Source organism: Pteronotus mesoamericanus, unplaced genomic scaffold (assembly GCF_021234165.1).
Source record: "Pteronotus mesoamericanus isolate MK-2021 breed Mesoamerican mustached bat unplaced genomic scaffold, CSHL_Meso_final contig_94, whole genome shotgun sequence".
Taxonomy (NCBI): domain Eukaryota; kingdom Metazoa; phylum Chordata; class Mammalia; order Chiroptera; family Mormoopidae; genus Pteronotus; species Pteronotus mesoamericanus.
In genome coordinates this window covers 31,982,547-32,000,565 of record NW_026555285.1, presented here as the reverse complement: position 1 = coordinate 32,000,565, position 18,019 = coordinate 31,982,547, and the positions used below count along the sequence as shown (strand labels likewise).

Below are 18,019 nucleotides of genomic sequence, written 5' to 3'. Positions count from 1 at the left end.
TAATCTGGCTAACCTAACCCCCAACCCCTCCCAAAATAGAATCATCTGAAACAAATACACACAGAGGGTCAGTGTTACCACCTGTGACAATACAGGCCTAAGGAAAACAAAAGGAAGGGAATTCATTCCATATCTAATCACAACATGTAGGTGCTCTTGCTCATTTCCTATTGATGAGTCACAGGGTGATGTTAAATCAGACCCAATTGGAGTGGGTCCAGAGTGAAGGTGAGAAGAAGGGATTCAAAATAGTATAGTACAGTTCCTTCTATATCCATAATTAGATTTAAGCCCCAAAAGGCCTAACGGTCTAAGAACCTTTGAGTAAGCGTTCTGATGCACTTCCGGCAGGGCTCCCTCTGACGCCAGCTAAGAGAGTGGTCTTGTTACCAGACAGGGACCCACCTGGAGAGGGTCTGCCTCAGGCCGGCTCACAGTGTGTGGGTTCTTGACTTCCTGTGCAAAAGATTTTCCAACACGAGTCCAGGTGACTTTGAGAGTGCGTTTCTTAAAGCTGCGGACAATGAAACCAAGGAAGGACTTAGGATAAAAGAAGTAACAGGAGAGAGCCTGGGCAGTGCTCTGCTTTGGCTCCTAGAAACGTTATAGGGAAGAAGTGAGCTGAGGCTACTCTTAGGTCACTGGGAAGTGAAGGTCACAAGGACAGAAGGGAGCCAAGGTGGGGCTTCCTTTAGCTCACTGGGAAGTCAGAGAGAAGGGGGCCTTTGGAGACAGAATGAAGGGGTAAGCCTAAGATGAGCTGCTGCTGCCCACTGCTCCCCTCGCTGCAAGTCTCATGGGGACCCTTAGATAGACTCAAGCTTAGGAAGAAACAAGTTCGTGCCCAGGAAGAGGCGTGGCATGCCCGAGAGCGAGCCTGCGCTGAGTCTTTCTCCCAAAGGTTTCTTCTCTCGCTTCTTTCCTGTGGGCGAGAACCTTAGGGGAGGGTTTCACACAAATATTCATCAGATTTCCAGGTATATTTTTTATATGCTGATGCATCAAAATGAGCACATGGGAGAGGGGCATTGGGATTCTTCTTTGTTCTCCTTTACTGTCTTACTTTCATCATGGGTCTGTCTGGCTCTAACGGGTTTTTGTTACTTGTTCCCCTCACTTCATCTGTCCTTGGGTTTAGCTGCCACAAATGGCATTAATTGGCTCACTGTTCTCTATTTCCCAGAGTGATTTAAGCTATGTATTCTTTGATTAGGGAGGAGAGGTAGAAACCATTTGCTCTCAAGTGTCCTTGATTAAGAGAGATAAGCTCTTGTGATTTCACCAGCTGGCTGTAAGTTGCTCAAATTGTTTGGCCTTGTTTAATTGTTTTGTTTTGGATTCCCTCTTCCACTTGCCCAGAAATTTTCCTAGCTTCTTACTATCCTGTCATAGTAACAGTTCACAAAAGTGACACCACAAGAGCCACTGATTAGCACAGATAGCAAGACAGGTAGTGGAGGTCAAGGTCAGTGTGACTTTTACACTGAACAGTGACTTTACAGTGAATCAAATATTTTGACTGCCATTTTTCCCAGAGCTTGCAGTTCGTTGGCCTTACATGAACCACCTTTGTGAGAACTAGGCATGAGAGGGACGGAGAGAAGGAAAAAAAAAGGGGGGGGGGAATGGAATGAAAAAAATGCAAGAGGATAGAAAGGAGGAAGAAATAATAGAATTCAATTGATTCTCCTGGGTCAGACAAAAATATAAATCCTAGCTCATTCGGTTTTTGTGGGACTGATTCACAATTATCAAGCATAAACCTTTGTTTTTTTTTTAACGCTAGTACAAGATAAATAATTCACTTACCAGAATTCATGCTCTGCAGAAAACAGCACGTGTACGGTAAGCCTAAAATATATCTAGAACAGATGCTGCCCCCCTGTGGGCTATAATGATATTGCTAGTGGCCCTGCAATGATTTTTAAATAAGCTTTGGGAGAGGGTGCATTTGTGGGCCCATTTGCGCCTAAAATTTAGTCTACATTAATTTATTCTGATATTATCATTTTTGCATAAGTATATTTGTGTGATTTTTTCTAGAAATAAAAAATGTTTTTAGATTACTAATTAAAATAAAATGTGTGCCTTAAGATCTTGTTTTTTAAATCATGTATCATGATATCCATTTTGTGAAATTCATTTTGTAAGTCATGATCGGATTTCTTTTTGAAAGTCATAAAACAGAACAGAAAAGAATAGTTAGAAAATATTAGGAAGGATTGCACAGCTCCTTAGCAAGACCCCTGCACACTAGGAAATGATCGTTGTGAGATGTAAGTGGCATAAGACCCAACTGACGGGAATAACGTGACAAGAGCATGTCTTAGCTAGCCAACATCCTATAACCTTTTTCTCACTAGTATCTCACTTTACTTTCTGGCCGTGATAGTTAATTCGACCATCTACCCACGCAATGGATGTGGCAGGCAGAATTCTAAGGTGCTCCCCCAAGACTACTGACTGCCCCCTTGTGTACAGTTGGTGTAATTCCCTCTTGAGTGCATTCTGAACACCTGCATAAAGTGAAGCATCCACTCCCGAGATTAGATTACTAATCCGTTGCCTTCTGAGCTAATAAAAAGGAAGATTATCCAGATGAACCGAATCTATTTAAGCCTACCCTTAAATGCATGCAGGCCTCTCCAGAAGACTTGAGGCGAATGGAGAAAACCGCATGACAAAGTAGGATGTTTAGGGACTGAGATGGGTCCCAAACGGACACTCTGCACAATAGGGGACCCAGTCCTGCAATTATAGGGATGCAAATACAGCCAACAGCATGAATGCCAAATTCATGCTAAATAAGATAATATATTAAAAAGCCAAATCTTATTTTATTTCACGTATTTATTTTACCTGTTGACCACTTGAACCTGTTTCTCCCACTTCCCACTCCTTCCTCTGGCGACCACCAACCTGTTCTTTGTATCTATGTCTATGAGCTTTTTCCTTAGAGCAACTGATAGAGCCATGGGGTACAATCAGAAATAGTACAGAAGTAGTAAAAGAAATTGTTCTAAGATGCTAATAAGAGTGTCATTTGGAAACACTGTTAGCTTTCAGCATCTGAAGGAATTCTGATTGTCACAGTATATTAAAAGCCAGCGAAATTTGCTAATTTTATTAAGAGATCCACTGAATAGCCTTCCTTCCCTTTTCATTCAGAGATTGCAACTAACCGTAACCCCTTGCTGGGTCACAGGAAAGCTTTTTTGGTTGTCATAAGGTGCAGCAGAACTTAGGAACTAGATACAGGATGCACTATATTTCATTGAAAAGCAAAATATTTGAGTAACAAAACAGACACCTTTGGTGATGTTTTCAACATTTTTAATGAATAAAATTTCATATTATAAGAAAAAATGATAAACAGATTCAGTAGTTCTCATACTCATGAGAATATTATTAATAAAGACAACTTGAATAAATTACAATGAGAAAACGTTAAATCTCACTTCTCAGTCTGAAATTTTAATTATTACTTTCCCAAAATCTGAAAATAAAGAATATTAAGATTTAAAAAATGCATTTTTTTAAAAATCTGAAATCAATTATTGAAGTTAAATTGATTTAATTTTCCTGATGAAGAAAATAAACCATTTCAGCTTACTTTCTCTTAATTTTTCTGTACATTTCTTTTTTTCTTTCTTCTTCATGATCCCTACTTCCTATTACTGAATTTTTTCTAAGTTTTACAAATAATACCTGTTGATTTTTAGGGGGAAAAGGAGACAGTTTTAATTCTTAAAGATATGGTTGAAACCAAAGATGATATTGTCAGGTAATTTTTTCCTAGGTTATTCATTTACACTGTAAACTAAGTATATCATAATCATTGTAATATAGTAAGTTTATCATCATTTTAGGTTAAGAATAAAGGAAAAGTTCTATTGGTAAATTTTAAAAAACTATTACAAATTATACTTTTAAAAAACTATACTATTATAACCTGATTAGTAAAGAAAAAAACAAGCTTAGTATAAATGGATTTTTGAACAGTCAATTCTTGTCATTACATCAAAGATTTCTAAATTATTCTCATGTTGGCTAATTTTATGCCTATTTTTTATGGAGGTATAATTGACATGTAATACTACATAAGTTTTATGTATACAACATAATGACTTGATATTTGTATATATCATAAAATAATCTCCACAATAAGACTGGTTAACATCCGTCACCACTCACAGTTACAGATTTTTTTTCTTTTGATGAGAACTTTTAAGACCTCTCTTTGTGGTATTCAAATATGCAATACACTATAATTAACAGCCATGATGCTGTACTTCACATCCCCATGACTTATTTATAACTGAAAGTTTGTACCTTTTGACCCCTTCACTCATTTTGCCCACATCCCAGCCCCTAACCCCTACCCCTGGCAACCCTGGCAGCCATCAATCTACTCAGCGCCTATGAGCTCCATTTTTGTGTTGCTGTTATTTTTTCAGATTCCACATGTAAGGAAAATCATATGACATTTGTCTTTTTCTGACTTATTTCACTATGTAATGCCCTCAAGGTACATGCTGTTGCAAATGGCAAGATTTTATTATTTTTTATAGCTGGAAAATATCCTTATCCTTTCATCTGTTGATGAACACTTTGGTTGTTTCCATATCTTGGCTATTGTAAATAGTTCTGTAATGAACATAGGGGTACATATACCTTTTTGAATGAATGTTTTCTTTTTTTTTCTTTTATTTTAATTTATTTTTTCAAATACATTTGTCTCTGCCTCCCCCCCCCACTTTCCCTTGCCCCCTCCCTCCCTCCCTCCCTCAGCTCTTCCCCTTTGGTTTTGTCCATGAGTCCTTGCTATATGTTCCTTGACTTTCCCCTTCCCTTCCTTTTCCCCGCCCTCCCTCCCTCCTTCCCTCTTGTCTCTGTTGAATGTTTTCTTTTTCTTTGGTTAAATACCCAGATGTGGAATTTCTGGATCATATTTCTATTTCTAATCTCTTGAAAATCGTCTATGCTGCCTTCCATAAGGGTTGCATGAACTTACATTCCCACCTGCCGTGTACAAGGGTCCCCTGTCCTCCACATTCTTTCCTGCACTGTTATTTCTTGTCTTTTTTGATAATAGCCATATTAACAGGTAAGAAGTGATATCTCATTGTGGTTTTGATTTGCATTTCCCTGCTGACTGGTGATGTTAAGCACTGTTTCATGTACCTGTTGGCCACCTGTGTATCTTCTTTGGAAAGATGTCTGTTCAGATCCTCTCCCCATTTTTTATCAAATCACTTGTTGGGGGGGCAGTTATTTGCTATTGAGTTGTATGAGTTCTTTAAGTATTTTGAATATTAAGCCCTTATCAGATATGACTTGCAGGATTTTCTCCCATTTAGTAGGCTGCCTTTCATTTTGTTGATGGTTTCCTTTGCTGGGCCGAAGCTTTTTAGTTTGATATATGGTCCCACTTGTTTATTTTTTGCTATTGTTTCCTTTGCTTTTGGTGTCAAATCCAAAAATCATTGCCAAGACTGATGCCAAGTTGCTTACCACCGAAGTTTCCTTCTAGGAGTTTTACAGTTTCAGGTCTTACATTCAAATCTTTAATCCATCCTGAGTTAATTTTCCTGTACAGCGTAAGACAAAGCTTTACCAAGAATGAACCAGAGTTTCATTCTTCTGCCTCTGGCTCTCCAGTTTTCTCAACGCTGTTAGACAGATGGTTTTTTTCCCATTGCAAAGGGTGGGGCAAAAGTAATTTTACAGTTGTGTGCCCATAACAGTTTATTTTCATGTTATTGTTTATTAATTATTGTATTATTTTCCATGTGGACTTTCCCTTGCCCTGCATTCTTGTATCCTTTGTCCTAAGTTAGTTGAACATACATATGTGGGTTTATTTTTGGGCTCTCTGTTTTGTTTCATTGATCTACATGCCTGTTTTTATGCTAATGCCATATAATTTGATAACTATAACTTTGTAATGTAGTTTAAATCAGGGAGCATGATGTATCCAGTTTTGTTCTTTCTTAAGGTTGCTTTGACTATTTTGGGTCTTTTGTGGTTCCATACAAATTTTAGTATTGTTTGTTCTATTTCTGAGAAAAAGATCATGAACTTTTGATAGAATCTGCATTGAATCTGTGGATTGCTTTGGGTAGTAGGGACATTTTGACAATGTAAGGTCTTCCAATCCATGAGCCTGGATTATTTCTTCATTTATTTGTGTTTTCTTCAATTTCTTTCACTAATGTTTTATCAGTTTTATCGGTATTATTTTGAAGCACTTATAAATTAGATTGTTTTCTTAGTTTTTCTTGCTGATGGTTCGTTAGTAGTATATAAAAATGCAACTGATATTTGTATATTGCTTTTGCATCCTGTGACTTTACTGAATTTATTTATTAGTTTTAACAGTTTTTGAAGAACTCTTTAGCGCTTTCTGTATATAATACCATGTCATCTGCAAAAAGTGACAGTTTTACTTTCCAGTTTGAACACCTTTTGTTTCTCCCCCCACCTCATCACTTTGGTAAAGACTTCCAATATTATGTTGAATAAAGATGGCAAGAGTAGGCACTCAAGTATTGCTTCTGATCTTAGAGGAAAGGGTTTTAGCTCTTTGCCACTGAGTATGATGTTAGCTGTGGTTTGTCGTATATGGCCTTTATTATGTAAGGTATGTTGGTTTAGAATTTTTTTAATCATAAATGGATGTTGAATTTTGTCAAATGCTTTTCTTTATCTATTAAGATGATCATATGATTTTTATCATTTATTTTGCTAATGTAGTATGTCCAATTGACTGATTTGCAAATCTTGAACCATTCTTGTAGCCTTGAAATAAATCACTTTATTATCATGTGTTATCTTTTTAATGTATGTATGAATGTGGTTTGCTAATATTTTGGTGAGAATTTTGGCATATGTTCATCAGGTATATTGGCCTATAATTTTCTTTCCTTGGAGTATCCCTGGCTATCTGGTTTTGGTATCAGGAGAATGCTGGCCTAATGAAATGTGTTAGGAAGTGTTTCCTCCTCTTCTGTTTTTTGGAAGAAGTTGAGAAGATTGGCATTAATTTTTCTTTAAACATTTGGTAGAATCCACCAATGAAGCCGTTTGGTTCAGGACTTTTGTTTGTTGGGAGGTTTTTGATTACTGATTCAGACTCCTTACCAGTAATTAATCTGTTCATATTTTCTATTTCTTCATGTTTCAGTTTTGTTAGGTTGTATTATTCTAGGAATTTATCCATTTCTTCTATTTGTCTTTTTATTGTACAATTGTTCATAGTTTCTTAAGATCCTACGTATTTCTGAGGTATCAGTTGAAATGTCTCTTCTGTCATTTTGATTTTGAGTTCTTTTCTCTCTTTTTTGGTGAGTCTCCCTAAAAGTTCTTCATTTTATCTTTTCGAAGAATCAACTCTTATTTCATTGATCTTTTCTGTTGTCTTTTTAGTCTCAATTTATTTCTGCTCTGATCTTTGGGCTTTTTTTCCTTCCTGCCAACTTTGGGCTTTATTTGTTCTTTTTGTAGTTCCTTGCAGTGTAAAGTGAGTTTTTTTCTTTTATTTGAAACTTACTTCTTGACATAGGTTTTTATTTCTGTGAACTGCCCTCTTAGAACTGCTCTTGCTGCATTCCATAAGTTTTAGTATATTGTATTTTCACCTCATTTGTCTCAAGGTAGTTTATTTCTCTTTTGATTTCTTCTTGGCCTCATTGGTTGTTTAGTAGCATGTTGTTTAATCTTCATATATTTGTGAATTTTCCATTTTTCTTCATATAATTGATTTCTAGTTTTATATCACTGTGATCAGAAAAGATGCTTGATATGATTTCAACCTTCTTATATTATTATCATTTATTTTATGGCCTAACAAATAATCTATACTAGAAAACTTCCATGTGCATTTGAGAAGAATGTGCATTTTATTTATTCATCTAGGATGAAATATTCTGCGGATAGGTGTTAAATTCATCTGGTCTAATGTGTCATTGAAGACCAATGTTCCCCTTATTGATTCTCTGTCTGGGTGATCTATCCATTGATGAAAGTAGAGTATTAAAGTCCCCTGCTATTGTATTGCTCTCTGTTTCTCTCTTTAGGTCTCTCATATGTGTTTTATAGTCTATTAGGTGCTTCTATGGTGGGTAGATAAATATTTATAAATGTTATATCCTCTTGTTAGATTGAACTCTATTATTATGTAATTTCTTCTGTTTCTTATTATATTTTTAAAAACTATTTTTCAATATATTTGACATGGGACATTGCATAAATAAAGGTGTAGTGTGTGGATTTGATACATTTATATAGTCTATCCACTGTCCATGGTGCAAACACAACTATCTTCTCTTTTGGGTGTGCCGAGACTAGAAAGCTGAAAACTTCATCTATCAGACTTCTTTGCTGCAAGGACGCCAGATGTGATCAAGGGTCCCTTGATCAGATCAGATGTTCTTGCAGTGAAAGATGGAGGTTTGGGAACATCTGGTGTTTTTATGGGTTAGCACAGCCACAGGGGCACTGGTTTTATCCGGAAGAAATCACTAGCAGAGATCCCCTCACCTGGTTACCACATTCAGTGGTGGGATACATGGGACCTGTGGCCGGCCCGCTTTTAGTGGGTGCAGATCTGGGGGACACCGTGACCCAGCCTGGAGGCAGGATCCTAAGCCCTGGACCGCAGCTAGGACAGTGTCAGATCACTAAGTCCAGGGTTCCTGTGGCAGCTTCCCATCCCCCACTTCCTTGATTCTGGCCACGTTAGCAGGTCTCCTGGTCTGTGAGGAGACATGAGGGGCTGTTCTCAGGGGCCCATTTGGCCCACCTGTCCTTCCCGTAATTTTGTAGGCACTAATTTCCTCCATTCAATCCTTTCTCCGGTTGCTTTGCTTTGCCTTGGGTGTTTTGGACATTTTAACAAGGTTAATTCTGCCTATCCATGAGCACAATATAGTCTTCCATTTATTTGTATCTTCAATTTCTTTCTTTGGTGTCTTATAATTTCCTGTACAGGTATTTTACTTCCTTGGTTAAATTTATTCCTAGGTATTTTATTCTTTTTGATGCAACTGTAAATGGGTTTTTCATCTTAATTTATCTTTCAATGGTTTGTTTTAGTGTATATATAAATGCAACCAATTTCTGAATATTAATTTTGTACCCTGATTCTTACCGAATTTATCTTTTTAGTCCAGTAGTTTTTGGTGGACTCGTTTTCAGGGTTCTCTGTATAAGGTGTCACAACATCTGCAAATATTGAGTTTTACTTCTTCCCTTCCAATTTGAATGCCTTTTATTTCTCTTGTCTTTTCACAGCGGCTAGGACTTTGAATACTATTGAATAAAAGTGGCAACAGTGCACATCCTTCTCTTGTTCCTAATCTTAAATAAAAGCTTTCAGTTTTTAACATTGAGTATGATGTTAGCTATGGGTTTGTCATATATGGCCTTTTATGTTAAGACATGTTTCCTCTAGCCCCACTTTGCAGAGAGTTTCTATCATAAATGGATGCTGGGTTTTGTTAAATGCTTTTCTCTGCATATTGATATGATCATATAATTTTTATCCTTCATTTTGTTTATGTGATGCATCATACTGTTTTGTGGATAGTGGACCAGGCTTGCATCCCAGAAATAAATGCTTCTTCATCATGGTGCATGATCTTTTTAATGCATTGCTGAATTCAGCATGCTAATATTTTGTTGAAGATTTTTGCATCTGTGTTCAACGGGGATGTTGGCCTATAATTTTCATTTACTGTGGTTTCTTTATCTGGTTTTTGTATCAGGATAATACTGGCCTCATAAAATGAGTTTGGGAGACTTTCCTCTTTAATTTTTTAGAATAGTTTGAGAAGAATAGGTTATTACTTCTTCCTTGAATGTTTCATAAAATTCACCTGTGAAGTCATCTGGCCCAGGACTTTTTTTGTTGGGAGTGTTGTGTTTTGATTACTGATTCAAATTCGTTAGTAGTTATTGTCCAAGTTTTCTGTTTCTTTCTCATCTAGCCTTGGAAAATTGTATGTTCCTAGTAATTTATCCATTTTCAGATTGTCAAATTTGTTGGTATATAAATGTATGTAGTATTTTCTTATAATCCTTTGTATTTCTCTGGTGTCTGCTGTCATTTCTAATTTTATTTATTTGGGCCCTCTCTCCTTTTTTCTTCATGAGTGCGGCTGAAGGTTTATCAATTTTGTTTATCTTATCAAATGACCTATCCAATAGTTTATTGTTGAAACTATACAGGTGTCTCCCATTCTCCCCCCTGCCCCCCGCTCTGGCCTTCACCACATTGTTGTCTGCATCTATGGGCCATGCATATATGGTCTTTAGCTAATTTCTTCCAGGTCCCCCCCTCAACGCTCCCCTTCCTTCTGAGATGTCAGTCTGTTCCATGTACCCATGCTCCTGGTTTTGTCAGTTTATTTGTTCATTAGATTCCACAAGAGTGAGGTCACATGGTATTTGTCTTTCTCTGACCAATATTATGTCAGTTAGCATAATATTCTCCAGGTCTACCCATGCTGTCATAAAGGGTAAGAGTCCCCTTTTTTCACAGCCATAGAGTATTCCATTGTGTAAATGTATCAGGGTGTCTTTTGATTTCTTCCTTGACTTTACTGTTTTGCATGTTGTTTAGCCTCAACATTTTTGTGTTACTCAGTTTTCTTGTTGTAATTGATTTCTAGTTCCATACCATTGTGATTTGAGAAGATACTTCCTATATTTTTTTATCCTCTTAAATTTATTGAGCCTTGTTTTGTGGCCTAACCCATTTTGGCTGCCTCTTTGCGTTTGTTTCTGTGTATTAGGTAGATTTGCTACTTCCTCCAGTACTGGAAGAGTGACCCAGTGCAGGTCCTGTGAGGCCCGGTGGTGTAGTCTCCCTGTTCTCCTGAGCTGGGTGCTCCAGAAGCGTCTCTTGTGTGAGCTGCGTGTGACCTCCTTGACTGCCGTTGGCCTGTCAGGGGGTGGGACTGACCCTCAGGCTGACAGGTTGTGAGGGCTGGTCGTGCCTACAGTGGACAAGCTGTAGCCGTGCGAGCATGAGTTCGCAGACCTGGCCTCCGGTGTGGGTGGGCCTGCAGGCTGACTGGCTGTGAGGTCCGGCCTCTGCTGTCGTGGACATGGTTTCTGGAGCAGGCGTAGCTGCGGATGGGCTCCCCCAGGGCTTCCTTCCAGGCTCCGGGGCCCCCGTCTGGGTGTGGTGGGGTGGGCCACCTTGGAGGGGCCTGGGCGTGTGCAGGCCGGGAGGGGCAGGTCGGTGGGGCAGGCCCGCAGAGGAGCGCCACCAGGGCCGAACAGGCGAAATGAGATCTTATTTTAATAGATGCAGAATTTAAAATTCACATTCTTTTACAGTATAAAATACTCTTACAAAATTGAAACTTAATGGCAAAATATAGCATTCCTTTTGCAATTAGCAAAGAGAAAGTTACCTATTATCTTTTATATTTAATGTTGCGCTGAGGATCATAGGCAAGATAAAGAAAGGTAAGAATATAAGGGTAAGAGACCTAACACTCATACATTTGACTGTGTGTGTGGACTCTGAAGGTAAATTAGTATAACTAACATAAATTAAAGGTGGTTGAAGAAAACATTCAAACCATTGGAAAAGAAATTTTTAAAAATATTTACGAGAGTATAAATATCAAATACTTGGAAATTAATCTGGCAAAAGGTATGCAAGTCCTCGATGGAGAACCTGCATAGTTTATTCAGATTAAGGAATATCTCAATCAATAGAATAGAGACACAGGTTCATGAAAAACATCAATGAGATCTTTTTCTGGAACTTGACCAGTTTGTTAAAAAAAGTGTGGAAATACTAAGGGACAAGAATAGCCAAGACACATGAGAGAAAACAAGAGAGTAGGACTGCTCTGCTATTTAGTAAAACTGAATTATAAGGCCACAGTGATTGAAATAGTGTGATTCCAGTGCCAAACATACTTCTGAAATAGACACACAGACATAGAAAGTCACTTGCTTTATGACCAAGAGAAGGAGACTAAGGATAACGTTTTCAGTTAAGTGTTGCCAGGACAACTGGAGAGCCACAGAGACAACATAAAATATCATTGTAACCCTATCTCATAATAGACACAAAAATCAAATCCAGATGGATTATATACTTATGCAAAAAACAAACAAAACTTTGACTCCAGGTTAAGGAAATATTCTTTAAAGATATAAAATGGCTGTCCTTAAAACAATCATAGAATTATTAATTTTAATAAAGTATAATTTATCAAAACACCCCATATATAAAGATGTCAAGTTATAATCTTGTACACCTGAAAATTTTTATTAGCCAATGCTATCCCAGTAAACTTACTTAAAAAAAACCATAAAGAGAATTAAAAGGCACCCTACACAACGTGAAGATATGTATATAACTGAAAAACCTGATAGCAGACTACATACAGATCTATATATTAGTAAGAAAACAGACAAAAGACCTAAACAGGAATCCATAAAAGATATGCAAATATCCAAGGAACAAATGAAAAGGTACTCAATCTCACTAGCAACCAAGGAAATTAAAACCACAAGACAGTATACACGCCCAAGAATATGTAGCAACAGGAAGTCTCATACACCGCTCACAGACATGTCCAGAGGTACAACCATTTTGGAACTTAGGTTAGCGTCATCCAGCAAAATTGATTGCAATGTTTTGCAGGCAGCTTCTAAGATGGCCCTGCTGATCCTGTCTCCGGTGTTAGCACTCTTGTGTAATGCTCCCCTTGAATGAGGGCTGGGCCGAAGGAGTTGCTTCCAAGGAATCCAGTATGGCAAAAGTGATGGGGTATCGCTTCAGAGGTTGTTATAAGGCTGTGATTTCCATCTTGCTGGCACTTCCTCTTCCTCTTCTCATTTGAACATTCTGATGAAACAAGTCATTATGTTGCAAGTGCCCAAGGAAGGGTCCAGGTGGCAAGAAACTGAGGGCAGCTTCTGGTCAATTGAACACAAGGAAATAAATCCTGCCAACACTCACGTGCGTAAGCTCGGAAACAGGTTCTTCCTGGGGCAAATCTCTGCAGTCCTGGCCAACACGTTGCCTGTAGCATGAGGGACTCTGAGCAGGGGGACCCAGCCAGGCTGTGGCCAAATTCCAGACCCACAGAAACTGTCAGCATTGTTTTAAACCACTGCATTTTGTGGGGCCGTTCTGCAGCAACAGCTCACTAACACAGAGGTAAGCCGCACCGCGTCATGTGTTAATCCAGCACCACAGCCCTCTTCTGTGTCTGACGACTGAGCCCTGAGGATCTTCCCTGTGTGAGTCCCAGGTACCCAGTACGAGGAACTAACATGAGAGAGAAGGCCTAAGTGCCCCAGGTCTCAGTCCTTCGCCCTCTTCAATCTACCTAAACTCACTTCGGTGCTCTCAGCCAGAACAGCAGCTTTCCAACCTACTCCACTGCAGCCTTGCCCATCTCTACTGGAGAGATGCCATCCTTCTAGCGGCCAGCCCAAATGTTTGGAATTTTTCTTTTGATTTTTGAATCTGTAAAGAAATCCTGGTTTCTTTTAGAACATGTCCGGAAGCTGACTATGTTTCACCATCGCCATTGCTGTCCTTCTGTTCCAATTGCTCACCTTTTGCCTGGACTACTTAAGTAGTTTAATCTACATTTGCCATCTTATCGTCTCTGCTTACCAAATTCCAGGGTGATACTTTAAAAAAATAAATGATGAATTCTGCTGTTCAAAACCACGAACAGCTCCCGTTCCAGAGTAAAACAGGTTCCCACCATATGACCCACAATGCCCTACAACTGATCCTGCCGCTGTCTGACCTCATCTTTTCTACTCCTTGTTCCCTCTGCTTGCAGCCACACTGGTCTCTCTGCTCTCAGCCTTTGCGTAGACTGTTCGCTCCTTTCCAGCAGCTCTCTCAAAGTGGGTTCTGCGAATCACTGGGAAGGGCCTGAGAATCTGCATTTCTGTTGTTCCCAAGAGATGCTGATGCTGCTGAGGTGGCAACTACACTTTGAGAACCACTACCCTGGAGCACCCGGGTATCAACATATTCAATTCTCCGCTACGCATCTAGAGTAATTGTTAGCTGCCACCCAGGGAGAACTGTGAAAACACTGACACCATCTGGGTTCTGTAGCGCTCCAGGGAAAGGGGGCCACGAGAGCTTCAGGTCTCTCTTTGGCTCCAAGTCTTTGTTCAAGTGTCAGCTCCTTAATGAGATCTACCCACATGATCCTGTGTTGTGATCGCTCCCCACTCCGTTCTCGCAACTCCTTTTAGTTTAACAGGCTGTGATTTCCTTACTAGTTTATGGTTTACTGTCTGTCCCCTCAATTAGACTGTAGAGTCTAAAATGTGGGTGTTTTTGTTTTTTATTCAAAGGGCTGAGCAGACTTTTTAAAAAAATATAAATTTAACATTTGATTGAAAATGAATTGAATCCTTTAATTTCCTCAGAATATAAACCCATTTTTTAAAAAATGGGCTAAATTAACTACATGTGTTCCTAGGAAGAGAGCACAAGAGTAAGAACAGACTTTTGAGATCAGGTAAACCTGGATTCAGAAGTCGGCTTTTCACGGCCCACTAGCTAAATGTGTGTACAAGGTTAATGTCACATCTCTGGGGCTCAGGGTCTTTATTTGTAAACTGGTGATAACAGATAATTGCTAGGATTAGACATATGTATATAAAATATCTACCACAGTATTGTCACTAAAAAAGTGCTTCTTAAATACTACTTCCCCTTTGATATCTCACCTCCTCAAGCTCACATTTCATTTAAAATACAAGCTACTTTAAAGCCAGTCTTTTACTTTTAGACAGAATTATAAAGGCATGTTTTTAAAAATAAATCTCCAGTGACCTTAAGTAGAACTCTTTAAGCTTAACATTAAAACCTTTGTATAACCCTTTCCATAGCTGTACTTTCAGGTGACAAGTTTTCCAACCAATATCAAATATAATGTTGAATAAAGATAATATTTTGCTATTCTACTGATACTTAGAAAGTATTGCAAAGTAAACCCCTACAAAATATTAAAATCTTCTTTGCCAGCGTTCATCCATAAATGTGCTTCTGGGCAACAGGCTACTGGAGTTCTAGTAGCCTTTCCAACTGGGACTAAAACTAAACCTTACAAACATTTTAGGGAAAGAAACAATTTTTATGAATGTGGATACTGTCTACCTGCTTTAGGTGTAAGTACCCTGCCTGAGAACATAGCAACAATAACCACTTTCACGACTGCAGGGAGACATATGTGTGGCATTCATACATTTATGCTGCGTATCATGCGTGACCTGATATTGCCGAAATAGTCTTTATTTCTCAACATTCCAAAACAGCAGTGTACACAGTAACAAATATTTAGTCATATACCATAAGAAAAGCATTCATTAGTGCAAATGGGTTTTGTAAAAGGTCTATCAAAAAGATTTATTTGCTTTAAAATGCCTTCATTTCCAGAAGCATTGTTAATAAAACATTACAGTTTCATCCTCTGTAATAAAGTATTGAAAATCAGTCGTGGTACAGTAGCAAACATTGCAGATATTAAGTGCAATGAGTTTGTGATGCCTTTATAAATAGGAAACCCAGGTATGACAATAAATTAACAGTGAAAAAGACAAGACCATTTAACTTGCTGCCTGGCTACCTCTTTGCAATGCTTCAGATTACACTGTGCTCATTCAACATAAAATTATGTCTCTCAAATTGTACGGTGGATTTTTGCTGATATTATCCCTAGAGCTAAAAAAATAGTACCTTACCACAAAAATATTTTTATGGCACAAAATTTAAGTTGTTTCATAGTGGTTCACGTAGGTGTAAAAAGAAATAGGCACAAAAAATAAAATTCCTGTAAACTATAAAAAAGTAAATTTCAAAGCATACACTGATAGAACATACTTGTAAATATGTAATGTATTAAAATACAGAACATGTAATGGGAAGATGTTTAGAACACGTAAGTAAATTGAACAAGTTACTTTAAAAACCTCTTATGGCAAAGAAACCAGTATTGATACATCTCGATTCTCTCAAAAAGTGTTCAGGTACGTAGCAGTTCTACAAAAACTTCCTAGGTCTAAGTGTCACAATACTGCAACCACAGATTTGAGAATGCTGCAGTATCTCAGGCAAATATTTAAGTGCAATAATTAGTCTCTGGTGATTGGTCCATTGACAGACAATGCAGTAAGTATGTTAAGATGCAAAGGGGAAAGAATATCCCGACGTCCACCGTTACCCAGCCAGCTAGGTAATAGAACCCTCATTTCCACTCCTTTCCCATTCTTCAAGGGTACATAAAACTGCATCAGTAGCAACCATCTCTCCAGTTTCCATCCCTCAGAGTGCTGAGTGAAGACAGAGGCTTTGGAGGCTGAAGGAAACTATAAAGGTAAGAAAAGAGGAAACAGGTTGTTAATAACCTTGCGAGTCACATGGCCCACTGTCCTCGGCTCCCTGACAACAGCGCCACCCTGCGGCGCGTTCCCAAGCGTGCCCTGCGTTTCCCACTCGGGAGCTCTGCAGCATGCACACCCCCTCCGCCAGAAACCCAGCTCTCAGCGCAGGCCAGGCCCTCTGCGCGGGCCTCAGTGAAAAATGGTCAACACTCTTAATGGATCAAAAATATTTTTTTAATCAGAAAGAAAAACTTAAACTAAAAAAAAAAAAAAAAAAAAAAGGCCCCCAAATGGTTACTTCATTGACTACAAACAACAAATTACCATGAAAAAATTTTAAACCTTATGAATAATCAAAGGTTTGCCTAACAGATTGGTAAAGCATTTTAAAAGAATAATCCCCAGTGCTTGCCTACATTTTGACACTCAGATCTTCCCGTACAGCTTGGCAGTGACCTTTTCAGGCGGTGGAGACGTGTAGCCAAGGATGGCTAGCTGGTCCTATTTACCGCTATGTCAAATAGCTGTTCAGCCATAAATGTAACACAGCTCTGTGTTCCCTGGAGGAGGACCCAGAACTGACTGAACGAATATGCACTGAAGTTATTTCTGTCTGGGTAGTGGACTATAGACCAGCTTTTATCTTCTGTGTTTTTCAGTAGTTTCTGAATTTGTTTCTGATATGAACACCTATTACTTCTAATCAGAAAGTAAAAAAGCAAGAATATGTATACATACCAATGCACGAAGAAAAAATAACTTGTTCCCAAATCCCTTTCAAACATTTACTATAGTTCCCTCCCTCTCCTTCCTATCTTTATTTCCTGTAAGAGTTGTCTGTATTTACTGCCTCCTTGGTCTCATCTTCTCCACCCACATTTATAGACTTTTTTTAACCATAAATACTCCAGGATAGCTAGGTTCAAGCAGGGTACCACATGACCATGATCTCATCTAAAATGTGCCTCCAAGTAATCTCGAATTTTGAAAAACAACAACAAAAAATTAACTATACGATAACACACTTACCTGCCTAAGCTAACCAAACCCAGCCAAGTATCACTACGATGCTTGTTACCCTGCGAATGTGAGGGGAAGGTGTGCACACACGCGTGCGCCTAACACGGCTTTGCTCCTTTGATAGAAAAATTACTGATTCAAAAAACATTTGCCAACATCTGCTGGACATAGCTCTTGGCATTAGGGACACATTTAATGACGCAAAGATCAACCAGTCTCCTTCAGGAACATGCATCTAGTGACGAGAGTCAGGCCATATAAAATAGTAAGTAGAATGTATAGCCCAACAGACACTGACAACTGCTATCGGGGAAAAACGGAGAAGGGGGGAAGGGGGAGTTACAACTCACAGGAGCTGCAATTTTGGACAGGAGGGAGGGTGCAGGCCATGCAAATAACCTGGGAGAAGGGAAATGCAAGGGAGGCAAGCTTCCCTGGTAAATTCAAGCAAAGGCACACAGGGCAGCAGGAGTGAGGTGATGAGGGAGGGCGGCGATGAGATCAGAGGGGGGCCTGAGCACACAGGGGCGCCTGCGCCCCGTCACTTCCCAGAGGAAGGGGGCACGAGTCAGGCCAAAGAGGGCAGTGTGACCTGCTCTCAGGGTTC

The 18,019-nt window shown here is 38.9% G+C and overlaps 1 protein-coding gene across 2 annotated transcripts in view; it reads right to left on the bottom strand.

The window, feature by feature from the left end:
* Positions 1-15,332: 15,332 nt before the first annotated feature.
* Positions 15,333-18,019, bottom strand: part of SLAIN1 (SLAIN motif family member 1) — a 56,019-nt gene continuing 53,332 nt past the window's right edge. For both annotated transcript variants that reach the window (XM_054586632.1, XM_054586633.1), the window contains one exon: positions 15,333-16,377. In XM_054586632.1, the coding sequence (XP_054442607.1) occupies positions 16,302-16,377 (76 nt within the window). In that variant the 3' untranslated portion in view covers positions 15,333-16,301. The remainder of the gene's footprint in view (positions 16,378-18,019) is intronic.